Here is a 14,765-nt window from a genome sequence, read left to right as displayed (position 1 = left end):
GGAGTTTTTTCTACCTTTTTCTAACTTGAAAGTATACCAAACTGACTTCGAAATCTAGTAAACGCTGACCTTTTCTCCTCCCTACAACATTTTCAAGTCCAATGTAAACAAGTTGTTGTTGACCGTCCTCTCAAATTTACCGAATTTCTACTGTAAACTAGTAGAATATTTATTAACCAATGGTACACATAGTTTACGCCTTAAAAATAAAAACGCCTCCAAAATAGTAATTAGCCAATTATACACATAAAGTTTACATGTTGAATATAAACACGCCTACAAAATATGAATTAATCAATTGTACACATGCATAACTCACACTTAAAATGAATACGCCTTTAAAATAATTTTAACCAATTATACAGACATAGTTTTCATCTTCAAAATAAACACGTTTACGAACTGTGTGTGTGTGTGTATGTGTGTTTAATTGGTTAATAAATATTTTAGAGCCGTGTTTATTTTTTAGTTTGTCTCGCTCACCACCTGACATTCATTAAACCTTATGCACGAATGGTCTTCAGGCCTTGATGAGTGGTGATCTCCTAAAAAAAATAGTAAAAAAATCAGAATTAAGCTGGTTAACAAACTCGTATCACGCTGACTTATTCATACGAATTTATGGTGCATGTCCAGAATTCAACCTAATTAAAGCAAAAAGAAAACTTGAGAAAAATCTCTATGATGCACGAACCTGTCACGGAACGAAAATGTCATATTCCAAAAATCACATAATGTGATCAAATAGTTTTAACTAGGAAAATAAAATTTTACGATTTTTTCGCGACTAATAGTAACCATCACATAATATGATCAAATAGTTTTAACTAGGAAAATATAATTTTACGATTTTTTCGCGACTAATTGTAACCATTACAAGGTTGATTTTGATCTGTCACTCTGGAAAAACTGTTAAGGGGTAGGTAACCAATAAACACATTGCCTCGTCTTTTCATAAAATAAGATTTCTTAGATAAAAAAAAAACTTGATTAATATATACGATTTTTGGAATATGACATTTTCGTTCCATGACGAGTATATACATCGTAAATGTTTATTTGCATTTTTGTATTTAAAAAAAAAAATTAAGTTGAACTCTGGACTTGCACGTAATTTACTTTATATGAAGAAGGATTTTTTCATCGGTGTGTGGCAGCCATCTTGATTGTGAGATAGGTTCAGAAAATGGAGGACTAAATGTCCTCGTCAATTACATTAAAAAGTGGGAATAAATAAAATAGAATATTGTGTATATTTTATGGTGATGTTTTCTTTTATTAGTTTATTAATCTCCAACTTGTACTGACAAGTTCGTGGAAAACAAAACAAAAACAGGTAGCACGCTTTGTCTACATCCACACACATCTTACAAAGAAACAAAGCGGTCAGAAAAGAAAAGAATTATCGAATGTTTATGGAAATGCGATGAATAGACATTTGTTCGTCACTCCATCATAATAAAACGCCTATGATCTTGGAAAAAATGACCATAAAAACATATGCATCGCCAGTGTTCGCACAAACATTATATATATATATATATATATATATATATATATATATATTTATTTATTTATTTTTAAAACAGTAATCTACGTACACGCGTGTTTCGAGATCGTTACATCCCGTCAGCGTAGTTCAACTGTTTCTAGGGATCGAACCATGTTTACCACAGTCCGGTGCCTTAACCGTTAGTAGGCCATAATCCCTAGATTAATTATACTGTTTATTTTTATCGCTTATACATTTAGATTTTGTTATTGTTGTCTTTTTTCAAGCGATACATATGGTTAATATTGGCTCCGCCTCGGAGCTCATTTTTTTATTTACTTAGAAATATATATATATATATATATATATATATATATATATATATATATATATATATATATATATATATATATATATATTATTTTTTAGAGGGAATTGGACCTGGAGTCTAAAGAGCAGAGTTTAATTTAATGTATTAGGAAATGTATTAATACTATTAAAGGAAACAGTGCCCATTTGTACTGTAGATATATAATAAGCTCAATAGATATAGGTATCCTAGAGCTATAAGGAAAAAACAAACAAAATTAAACATTGATTTTGTTTGTTTTTTCCTTTGGAAACTGATTTTTAATTCACAATTATGAGTCGTTTTACTCTCTCTCTCTCTCTCTCTATATATATATATATATATATATATATATATATATATATATATATATTTCCTATTTATTATTATATTAAATTGGACCCAATATAAAAAAAATTGGCGCAGAACAAATGTAGAAATCGTCGGACAGAGTAAAAAGATCGCAGCGTCGTAGTCAATAGAGAGTCCTTTCTATACAGGCGCACATATAGAATACGTAGAGAAAAAATATGCTGGTTGAATGGTATGGAGTGGTTTGATGAACATAGTGAGATGGAAGGATACAAGTACATAGCTAATTAATACTCACATTACACATCCATCATATCATTCTCAGTACTGGTGCATATTGTGAACCAAGCATATTTCACATTCATTTGGCTTTGACCAGAACGTGACGTCACGACCGGATTATGCCGAGCAGCAACTAGTATTTTAGGCATGTGCGTGTCAACATGTATCATACACGTAACGAAGATGCCATACCTGTCTGATGCTGGTCGCTTCTGGGGGATTCGCCAACATCTTGGAGAAACTGGAACCTGATGTAACAAAGACGCTTCAAGACAGGGACCGAAGACCGTGTGAGTTTTTACATATATTTTATTCACTCCCGAGCATCCCGTTAGTAAAAATGGAGTGGTCAACGATCTTTGGCTTGGGGGTTCTCTATTGGAGACCGTCACCTCCCTCATGGGGAGACCCTCTTAACCCATCTTGCTCATTTGGCGTCAAGTCTCAAACTCAAATTATGCTTGCACAAACTGGAAAACGTGATACGTGACACGTCACGCACGGTTCCCGGTTGCATACTTCCGGTGCAAACTCACCGGGTCACAGAGTTTTATATGTTGTCAACACATGACGATTCAAATCTCTGTTGTCCACTCATCGCTTGATAGATAGATAGTAAATTATATAAACAGATACATATATATATATATAGATACCTGCCTCTATTGGCTATTATCTAGCGCATAAACTAGGAGAACCATGAAAAAATGGCTCCAAATAAATATAAACGTCGTGGGACTCAAAGAAAGACATATGAGGGTCATGATCGGTGGGGGTTCCTTTGATAGTAAATATGGGACCCCGGTCAGAATTCTGCGAATGTTAGTCCGTTTATTTTAGATAACAGAATACAACGGACTAGATTTTTAGTAAAGTTCATTTTTAGGTTCAAATTCCATTTTTTGGAGAAATTGGCTTACATTTTTTTTTTCATGGGCAGACTTTTTTTTTTCCTTATTTCTCACTTGAAAATGTGTAATACGCCATTGTTGAGCAATTCCTATGTGTTTATGTCCAGATTAGTGTTTTCGTCTTAATTTCTATTTATACAAGGTAAATTTTAAATCTAGCAATCTTGATGTCATGACATGTTCTTTTATCGACGTTCTAAAGCAGCGGTTGAAAACTCATTCGACTCTGCCGAATCGTATTATAACAGATTGAGGACCGGGTGGAGGCTATTAATGAAAAATTAAGGAAAATTAAATTACATAGATATACCTCTGTCAACCTAAATATTTAAAACTATAATGAAAATAAATATCGAAAAACCAGAAAAGCAAAATAAAATCGTAAATAAAATAAAAAACTAACAAAATCCAGGTTTCCCCAAGGAACGCCAAAATACTTCAAAGTGAAAAAAAAATCAACCAACATGAAATGGATGAAATTATGACGTGTATGTTTGAAACTATTATTGAAAATTGTACCACAAACTATCAAACAACACACAAACAAAAACCAAACACATATGCATGTGAGTGCAAATAGTTGCAAACATATGCAGTTACGTAAGTACACATGTCATAGTGTCTGCATATGAGGTATATATGTATAATGCGCGTATTGTCTTTAGATTTCTGCTACCTTACAAGTTAGTCCTGATTGTTTTACTTTATCGTCACTTTTGCTACTGCTACCTTTTAATGTAATCAAGTGTCAACAAATATGGCCAAAAACGTTAACTTTTTCACCCTGAAATCGACAATTTTCGACAGGGGGGTCAACAAAACGGTCCTCTCGTGACAATGACCGATTCTACGCATGCGTCAGATGACGTCGTGACCTGATTTACTTTAAATACTTGAAAACCCGAACAAATTTCATGTACGTCGCGTTAGGGCAGTTGGTTAAGGCATTGGTTCATTATCTGAACGTTTTGGGTTCGAATCGTGGTGTGAGATGTTTTGTTTTTTTTTCGATTTTTAAAATTTTAACATCGAAACAGGCTTATTTAAGCCATTTTTCACGTGTTCGTTTTTTTCTGTTTTCATCGTGCCTTACGTTAGTTTTTTTTTGTGTGTGTGTTTTTTATTGTTTGATTGCCGCGTAGCGGGGAAAACAGAAACTGGCTTCCGCAACTTGACGTTGTCGTACCTGCTAATTTCGGTTTATAAACGTCAACTTAACACACTTATCAATTCATCTGTTCCCGAGGTCGAGATGGTTAGGTCGCAGGGGTTGTTTTTCCATTTCCTTTCCATCTCCGCGTCAAATGTTCGGGGTTCAAGCCTACCTTTATACTAAAACTATTTTTTTTCTTTTACACCTCCAAACAACCGGCCAACGTTTTTTTTAACAGGTTTGTTTTAATATACCCCCCACCACCACCAACACACACCTCCAAACACCCGGGAAACGCCGGGTACCCCTGCTAGTTCATAATAAATGCTAAAAGATAAATGATATATAGTTATTTGGTGAATTATATGAAGAAACCACAGCCTCTTGTCTCATCCGTATATAATATTTTGATTGCAGAAATTCCCCTCTGTAACGTTTGGTCAATGTCGGCTTACCATCGTCATATCAGTCAGTTGTTTTCATTTCAAGACGAGCCACTCCCCTAATAAACGGGGGAGCTTTTTCCCCAAAGTTAGGTAAAAACAAACAAACCGGGTTATTGACCTCATTAAAAACTCTCCCGCAGAAAATGTTCAATGGTGAATACCTATTGCTTACGTCGTCGTCGTCGTAACGCTCGCACAAAATGTTAACTCTACGACTTCCACTTGACGTCATTTAGTGCGGGCACCTGTCAATTATCTTCTTAAATAAATTCAAACATCTTTCAGTAACTCATTCTTGCTAGGCGAGCGGTTAACGCGTCATGTTTTTTGGACTACTGTTCTTATCTCGAATTTTATTCTCACAACGTTTTAATCGACGTAACCTTCGATTTTCTTCGGGCGCATCTTGTCGAATTCAAGAGCGTTGACTGGATTTCGAATGAGACACTTTATTTGATCAACGAGGATAGCAACGGATGAAACTGGTCAGTAATAATCAATTCTTAGTTTTCTGGGGCGTAATGGTTCAATCCTTAGTACAAGCGATAATAAGCATACAATTAGGAACTACTTAAAACTTCTACTCAATTATGGCTGACGGAACGAGAACATGCCACATCAGTGAATTAAGTAAAGAATTCCGTTTGAAATTTCGTGCAAAAGTTTTAAGTTTGACAAGACGCACCCGAAAAAGGAGGTTACATGGGACGAAAAATCATTATAACAGCAACCAAGATGAGAAAAGTATTCTGAATAATCCTAATAATAAAAGTGTCAATAATTATCATCTATATTTTATGCTATAAATAAAATTCTAAATTTTTATTTATTTATGTGTGTGTGTGCATATATACCAATAAAACTTTCGAACGGATATACCGAATTGAAAAATTCGTTTTTTCTCTAAAAGTTGTGAGTCTCTAGATTATCCTTATCTATATATGGTTCGTAACCAACAATGCTGAGTCATAGAAAAGGCCCGAAATAAGGGGTTTTGGGCCATTTCGTAACTTGTCGAAAAAGTTATCTGCCCATGTCAACAGAATTTAGCACTGTCTGTATGCAGTTGCGATAACTTTCGGCATACGGTCAGGACTTGTGACGCGATGGACAACGCGTCTGACTACGGATCAGATGATTTCAGGTTCGAACCCTAGCAAGCTCGTAATAATTTTAACCATCATTTTATCCAACTTTTACACATTATCCTTACCCTTAGTTGGGGTATTTTTTTTTTTTTTTTTAGTGATTTTGTTTTGTGCATATGGGAATTTCCGATACTCCGAGTTCACAGGGTAAGTGTTTATGGTAAGACGATGTTGAGTGTACTTGATGTTGAGTGTACTCGATTTTGTGTTTGACTTGGCGTTGTGTGTGCCGACGCGGCACAGCCACAAGCTTTAAATAAAATGTAATTTAAAAAATAATCTTCCATTGCAGCTGGTTTGCCGAGTAGAAACAGAATCCGCTTTTCTCCTTCTCTGGCATCTTTGCATAATGAGAAGAGCGGTTCTAGGATACCACGTGACTACGAAAGACACGTAGTATTTCTGGTCGTCTTCTCTTCTTCCCAATATCTGCCTTAAATAGTTAGCTCTTACAGGTAGCTAAAATACCCGTGACCCGTTGGGTCACAAGCACTATCACTAATTTCCATCGAAAATTCACAAACTGTGACACCTTTGTTAAAGACATTCTTGTTGCATTATTAAAAAATAATAAATCTCTTTACTTTTATATTATTGCATGAAGAAATAGTAGTTTAACAATAATCGATGGATTCCTTTTCATTTGCCACTGGTGTGTCAGAAACTGACTTTACGAATGCGTGAAATATATTGAATAATTCGACCTCCATTCTTTCCAAGCTTATAACTACTTGAAAAATGTAATTCAATCCTATTTTTTTTCCAATTAAGGGGGCAAGGACCAAGGTTTCATTTAAAAAACCCCCAAAAAACAACGTGTTTAAAAAAAAAAAAAGGTTTTAAACTTTGCACTTTACAGGTAAATTTCTAAAAAGCACTTCTTTTTTTTTCTTTTAAATTTTAATATATAATTTATTGATCTTTTATCTTCAATTTATGATATATAAAACTTTGGTGAGTAAATTAATTATTTACTTTTTAATAGACATTTCAAAATGGGGGGAGGAGCGTGAATTAATTCGACCCCCGGTCTTTCCAAGCTTATAACTACTCGAAAAATGTAATTCAAACACTAATTTTATTTCAATTAAAGGAGCAAGGACCAAGGTTTCATAAAAAAAAGTGTTTTTTTTTTTTAAAGGTTTTAAACTTCGGATTTCACAGGTAAATTTCTAAAAAAACACTTCTTTTTTGTTTTAAATTTGAATATATTATTTATTGATCTTTTATCTTCAATTTGTGATACATAAAACTTTGGTGAGTAAATTAATTATTTACTTTTCAAAATGGCGGGGGGGCCTGAATTTAAAAACAAACGTTTGTCTAAAATATTATATTCGGTTTATTGGAAAGAGTATAAAATTTCAAATTGACCCTGAAAATATCGTAAGAATCAATAGAAAAATGTTGATAAATTTTTAAAGTTTAAAAATTGAAAAATACTGAACTCGTAAAAATCAATTGATTTCATTACTGTTTTTTAAAAAAATAAAAAATAATAATATTTCTATTACTTTAACAGTTTATTTTGGAAGTATAATCCATAAAGAAAATAAACAACCCACTTTTAAAAGAGAAATTACGAGTTTTTTTATATTTTATTCGCAGTTTCGTGTTAGGGGTTTAAAAATTTCCCCCCAAATTCTGATACACCTACCACTGCATCGCGATGTAAAAAAGCATACCACTTCTTTCACTGACTTATTCCACTCGCCCTTTATTCCCGCTGTATAATGCTGACTGCTTAACAAGGGACATAAATTACCATTTTAAGTCTTTGGTATGATTTAACCGAGAGCTAAGCCCCAGTCTCCATACTCATTAGTAAACATCTTAACGGTTATACTAAATGGGTTGATTTATATAAAAACAAGTGAAGCATGCACGGACCCCCGTCAGTGCACAGTAAATGAGGCATAAAAAAATGACTAAGTGCAGCATTTGCCCTCTCCCCCCATTTAGCCCCAAAAGTCCCCAGGGGATGTCAAATCCTGGTGAAAATGAACAAACGGTGCAGTTTTTAGCTTTAACATATGTAAATTTGAGTTCTGCACCATGCAAAAAAAAAATAAAAAAATAAAAATAAAAATGACTAAGTCCATCATCTCTCCCATTCAGCCCCAAAAATCGCCAAGGCCTTAACATATTTAAATTTGAGTTCAGCACCATGCAAAACTGCTAAATAGACATACACAAAAAATTTTGGACAAATATGGTAAAATAGTCCCGAAAATGGAGTGCTTTTATTAGCCCTAAAAGAGCCCTTGGGGCACACCCAAGAGTTATCGCGAAGTATAGACAAACAAAATTATATAGAAATCAGTTAGTTACAACTTTTCAGAAAGTGTTATAAAAATCCAAGGCATCGTTTTTCTAATAAGCACGAAAGTGTAAATTTTAGCCATTTTAACCCGAAATGTACCCCTAGGAGGACAACTGGAATTTTCCCAAAAAACCCGCTCTAATACGTTTTTACTCATATCATGTTTAATGTTTGTGCAAAATTTAAAAAAAATCCAAGTTATTGAGAAAAGTGCGGACAGACGAACGGACGAACGGACAAGGGTGAATTTACAGGTCAACCCTTCTTATTATTTTGTTAATCTATAGAGGTGTTTATTGACGTGGGAGAACACTCTATGTAGTTTAGATGGAAAAATAAAGAAACAGATATAAAACTATTAGAGAATAAAACACACAGGAAATAGATAGATAAATAAGTGAGAGCAGGGTGACTTGTTAGTTAATTACAAATTACGGCTAATTAGAAGAAAATCAAATGGTTGTTTTAAAACACAACTTAATCCCAGATGTAAGGAATATCTTATATATTTTATGCCATTAAAGTATTAAAGTATAGAGAATGCTAGGAAAATTGATGCCATATGTTGTATATGCCGGTATAGGTTGGAAACGGCTATAGTTATATATATATATAATATAAATAAATATAAAAACCATGGGGTGTGTGATGATCGGCAAATGATACTTTGATAGCTAACATTTGGACCTGATCGACATTTTGCAAATCTTGGTCCTTCCTATTCCAGGTAACAGAATACAAACAGCCAAATGCAGGTAAATATGATCAGTACAAACTAAAAACCACGAAGAGCAAGAAATGAACTACAAGGGCAATACAGTAATAGAGGAAGAGTACTCTGGCTTGCAAAAATGCCTGAACAGCCTCATCGGCATTCCTAGTAGGGGCGCTTCAGAGGATTAGCGATAAATCCAGTATTACAATTTTTTTACGGGGAAGATCTAGTCAGGATCTTCCAAATGTTGGCCCTTGTTATTTGAAGTAACAGAATACAATAGACCAAATAAAGTAAATAAATATGATCAACACAAGCTAAAGACCACACAGAGGAAGAAATGAACTACAAAGACTACACTAAAAATAGAGGAATGACGTTTCTGAATTTTTGAGATAAGGATTGGTTATTTGTATTATTATTCATCGGACTACTGTTCTCATATTGAGTGTGATTTTCACAACGTTTCAGTCGATGTAACCCCTGACTTTCTTCAGGTGTATCTTGTCAAACGCGGTAATGCTTCTGTCGAGTTTGGAAATTTGGACGGAATTTCGAGCAGAACCCCTTATTTACTTCACGGGGGTAGCGTGCTCTTGTTCCATCAGCCATGACCGATAGAGGTCCTAACTAATTTGCAAATGTATTTTTCGGTCGCTCACACTGAGGATTGAACCTTCAACCTTCAAGAGAATATCACTTTTACAATCGATTTTTTCCAGTACTGTAGCCACTGCGCCACCAGTCCTTGCACGGGTCCAAGAGCACGCTACCCCGTAAAGTAAATAAAGTGTTCCGCTCGAAATTCCGTCCAAATTCCTGAGTTCAACAGAAACATTCCCGAGTTCGACACGATACACCTGAAGAAGGTCGGAGGTTATATCGACCGAAACATTGTGAAAATCACACTCAAGATGAGAATAGTAGTCCGATGAATAATAATACTAATAATAGATGGTTATTTACAAAAGCACCCCCCCCGGCATAATCACGTTGACACACCGGTTCTCGCCAGATCACCGAAGTTAAGCAACGTTGAGCCTTGTATTGGAAAATAATCCTCAAGGAAACAAATGTTGATTCAATCAACTTTAGTTTGCTGCTGCTGCTACTACTACTACTACTACTACTACTACTGATAATAATAATAATAATAATAATAATAATAATAATTATTATTATTTTTTGTGAACAAAAAGACCAATGAATGTCAAATTATTGATGTGGCTTGCCCAAACGACGTCAACTTAGCAATGTAAGAATGAGAAATTACGGAAACTATCAGAAACTGGAGATTGCTAGATTGTGGAATAAAATCATGCCAATCATCACAGGTGCGCTTGGTTCGATTCCAGATGATCTTGAGAATGAATTGAACTCCTTAGAAGTCAAGTATAACATCACTGTACTCCAAAAGTCAGTTATGCTTGGCTTAGCAAACATCCTACGCGAGGTGCTTTCCATTTAATTGACTAGTTGACGATGAAAAGCCCGGTCTTGATTGGAAAGAAACCGGTGTAAAACATCACAACACTGTGAAGTTAGCAATAATAATAATAATAATAATAATAATAATAATAATAATAATAATAATAATAATAATAATAATAAATAAATAAATAAATAAATAAAAATGTTTGATGCTCTTCGGTGAGTTACTATTTACTTGTCTCCCCACAAGAGGAGAGTTGGATGCACAGTCGATTTTTAATGTGGGGAAAATCTAGCTCTACAAAAAAAAAAAAAAAAAAAAAAAAAAAAAAGAGTATGCGGGAATAAATGCAAAAAATTATTCAAGTCGAGAACCATTTCTCCTTAAAACAATCGGAAAAACTTGAAATTCAGGACAAAAACATATACTACACATTGCTCTTAATCAAAATGTTTTTTTTTTTATAACGTATACGCTATTTTTCTATTTGATTCTGACTATTAAAAAAAAAAATTTGATCCGATACTCATTAGCAACTTGTCACCATAACTACGATTATAGATGCTGGTGACGATGATGCTGACGACGATGATGATGATGATGACGATAATAAAGATGATGATGATGATGACGATGATGATGATGATTACGACGACGACAATGGTGGTAATGATGATGAATGATCAAACCCCTTGCTCACAAACTGAGCAGGGAACCTATCGTCTTTCTGAGAGCTTTCTAAAATGACATTGATTATCACGACCACGACAATAGTGATGATGATGATGATGATGATGATGATGATGATGATGATGATGACATATTGCTGTTTAATATTTTTTTAAAAAACAAAAATATCCAAATGTTAGCGGGAACTTACTTATAAAGTCCTCTTCCGCCCAACCCTCTTGAATTTGCTTATTTATTTCAAATAAATAAAGTACGAATGTTTTTACTTTTTATATGCATTTTTATTTCTGGTTCAGCCCAAGTCAAAACTAAAGCATGAGGGTTAAATTCTCTTCGATTCTGCATGGAAACATTTCTTGTGTTGTTTTAAAACAAAGAACATGAATTTTCTTGTCATCATCACTAAAAAGCTGACATTTCTTTTAAAAACAAGTTCCCCCAATTATTTTAAGTAGTAGTATGTATGTATGTATGTATGTATGTATGTATGTATTATGTATGTGTGTATGTATGTATTCTGTATGCATGTATGTGTGTAGCATGTGTGTGTATGTATGTGTGTATGTATATATTATGTATGTGTGTATGTATTATGTATGTATGTATTATGTATGTATGTATTATGCATTATGAATGTATGTATTATGTATTATGAACGTATGTATTATATATTATGAATGTATGCATTATGTATTATGTATACATTATATATTTATGTATTATTCTTGCATTATGTATGCATGTATTGTGTATGCATGTATTATGTATTTATGTATAATGTATGTATTATGTATTATGTATTTACTATGTATTTATGTATTTAGTATTTATGTATTATGTATGTATTATGTGTTTATGCGTTATATATTTATGTATTATGTATGTATGTATTATGTATGTATTATATATTATGAATATATTATGTATTATGCATGTATTATGTATGTATTTATATATTATATATTTATGTATTATGTATGCATTATGTATTTATGTATTATCTATGTATTATACATTTATGTATTATGTATACATGTATTATGCATGTATTATGTATTATGTATGTATTATGTATGTACGTATTATGCATGTATTATATTATGTATGTATTATGTATTATGTATGCACGTATGTATTATGTATGTATTATGTATTATGTATGTATGTATTCTGTATGTTTTATGAATGTATGCATGTATTATGTATGTAATATGTGTGCATGTATTATGTATGTTTATTAATGTATTATGTATGTATTATGCATGTTTTATTAATGTATTATGTATGTATTATGTACACATGTATTATGCATGCATGTGTGTATGTGTGTGTGTATGAAATAACACCAGCGGCAACTATTGCTGCTAATAATGTAAACTTGCTCTCTTAATGGTTGGCAGTCACTTACATGTTAGATTTGGTTATGTCCCACTAAAAAAAGCTTCGTGTTTGCTTGAAAACTTTTATTACTCAAGCACACAAATTTTGAGCCATCGTGTATGTACGCCTGTATGTGCGTGTGCATGTGTGTGTGTATAGGTGTGTGTATAGGTGTGTGTCTTCTTGTGTGTATATAACGTAACAGAGACAGAACTCTAGGTCAGGTGTCTTTCAAATGTACTGTATCACTCGCATCCATTATTGGTACTCGACTTCGACTTGGAACGTATGACTTGGCATTCGGCAAACCCTTCAATACGCATGCGCTCAAAGCACTGCGGCGCACGTTAAGATCAGCAGCTCCGTACCTTGAGATGAAAAGGTTGGAAAAGAAAAAAAACAAAAATTCATTAAGAAAGACATAACTAATAAATTCATTAAGAAAGACATAGCTAATGAATGCTTTTTAGAATAGTAGCAACCTATCTATCAAGTAGACTTTTGCAAGATGAAAAGAACAAAAAAATTATTGTAGGTTAATTTCTTGATTAAATGTGGTTTTATGGTGAATAATCCCTATTAATTCCTGACTGTGAATGGAACAGATACCATAACACTCAGTTCGTTGCACATTATCGTAACAAAAGTAAAAAAAAATTCGGCCAGATCAGTCCAGTAATTCCGAGAAACAGTGAAACAGACAGACCAAGATAAATATAATATAAACGATTATAATTATGTTGTTATTCAAATACACACACATAAGTCATACAGTATCCAATATGACTATGAAGTTTCTACAGCTACATAGAAGACGGGGCTGATGAAGTGATATGGAACAAAAGGAAGTAAAGCAGCAAATTGAAGTCAGTGTCTATAATGATGCTGGCTTAAAGAGTTGATAACGAAATATATTTCGTTATCCTCTTCCTCTCAACCGATTAGACCAAGACATCTTGGTCTAATCGGTTGACAAAGAAATGAAAAATCCTCGCTGAAACAATAGAAACAGGTGCGAGTGCTCATTGGGTACACAATAAGTAGATATGTGAGTAACTAAGAATCTGATTGGCTGCCTAGTAAACCTAGTACCACAAGGATATATAAAAACGCGAAGAAACATCAATTCAATGCAATAGCCTGACGAATCCTCACGATGATGAAACGCGAAAGATATTGTGTAGCTTAATTGCCATATAGATTTTCCAAACTTACTATTTAGTTCTACTTCCGTATGGAGCACTGTCGAAGTAAATACTGAAAATATTTACATAAAATTTCATGTAGCTACATAAAATAATATATATATATCTATAATCTAAAGCTGAATGTGTGTGTGTGTGTGTGTGTGTGCTTGTGTGTGTGTGTCTGGTCACGAATAGGCTCCTATATGGTTGACTATTTTAAAAAACTGATTGCATATAATGATGGAAGATGTATCAAGACACAGGAATGGGTATGTTTGATCCTGCAGAACGGTGGTTTATTTAAATTGTGGGGTCTGCGTTCGTGCCTAGTCCACACAGTATGGAAATAAAAATTAAAAAATTAAAAAAAAAAAAAACGTTTACAAGGGTTTTTGATATAGATGTACATGATAATACTTTGATAAGTATGTTTTAACTTAAATAGGGATGGTATAATAAAATTGTAGGGTTTGCATTCGCGCCTGGCCTCCATAGAATGGAAATAGGCACAAACTTTAATAAAGACTTTTCATATCTATCTGCGTAAGTATACTTTGATAATTATCTTTCAGTTTGAAGAAATATGGTATAATAAAATTATGGGGTGTTCGTTCGCGTCTGACCTCCATAGAATGGAAATATGTCACTAAGTTTAACAAGGTTTTTTAATATAGATCCACAGAATATTGTGATAAGTGTTTTAGTGTGAACAGGTATGGTATAATAAATTATGGGGTTTATCTATTTTATTTTTACTTTCATCATATTTTGCTTTGGTTTTGATACCCCTAAATTCGAAACTATCCTTCCTTTTTATAATCCTATCATAAAATCTTACAACCCTATCATACTTTAATAAATCAGAGTCCATTTTCTGTAGGCTGTTTTTGAACTCAGTCAACGACGGGTACTTTTGCTAGTATATATATATATATATATATATAT

The 14,765-nt window shown here is 33.3% G+C and overlaps 1 protein-coding gene and 1 long non-coding RNA gene across 3 annotated transcripts in view; one reads left to right on the top strand and one right to left on the bottom strand.

The window, feature by feature from the left end:
- LOC145277899 (uncharacterized) overlaps window positions 1–14,765 on the top strand; it is a 246,078-nt gene that overhangs the window by 159,988 nt on the left and 71,325 nt on the right. The window lies entirely within an intron of this gene.
- LOC145277897 (kelch-like protein 10) overlaps window positions 11,809–14,765 on the bottom strand; it is a 123,341-nt gene continuing 120,384 nt past the window's right edge. Inside the window, exon 6 of the mRNA XM_080129893.1 lies at window positions 11,809–13,001. Coding sequence (XP_079986019.1) covers window positions 12,854–13,001 — 148 coding nt within the window. The 3' untranslated portion in view covers window positions 11,809–12,853. The remainder of the gene's footprint in view (window positions 13,002–14,765) is intronic.

The sequence above is a fragment of the Euprymna scolopes genome, chromosome 6 (assembly GCF_053919585.1).
Source record: "Euprymna scolopes isolate OS-2025 chromosome 6, ASM5391958v1, whole genome shotgun sequence".
Taxonomy (NCBI): Eukaryota; Metazoa; Mollusca; class Cephalopoda; order Sepiida; family Sepiolidae; genus Euprymna; species Euprymna scolopes.
Note: the sequence above shows the minus strand (reverse complement) of the source record. Positions and strands in the feature narration are given on the sequence as shown.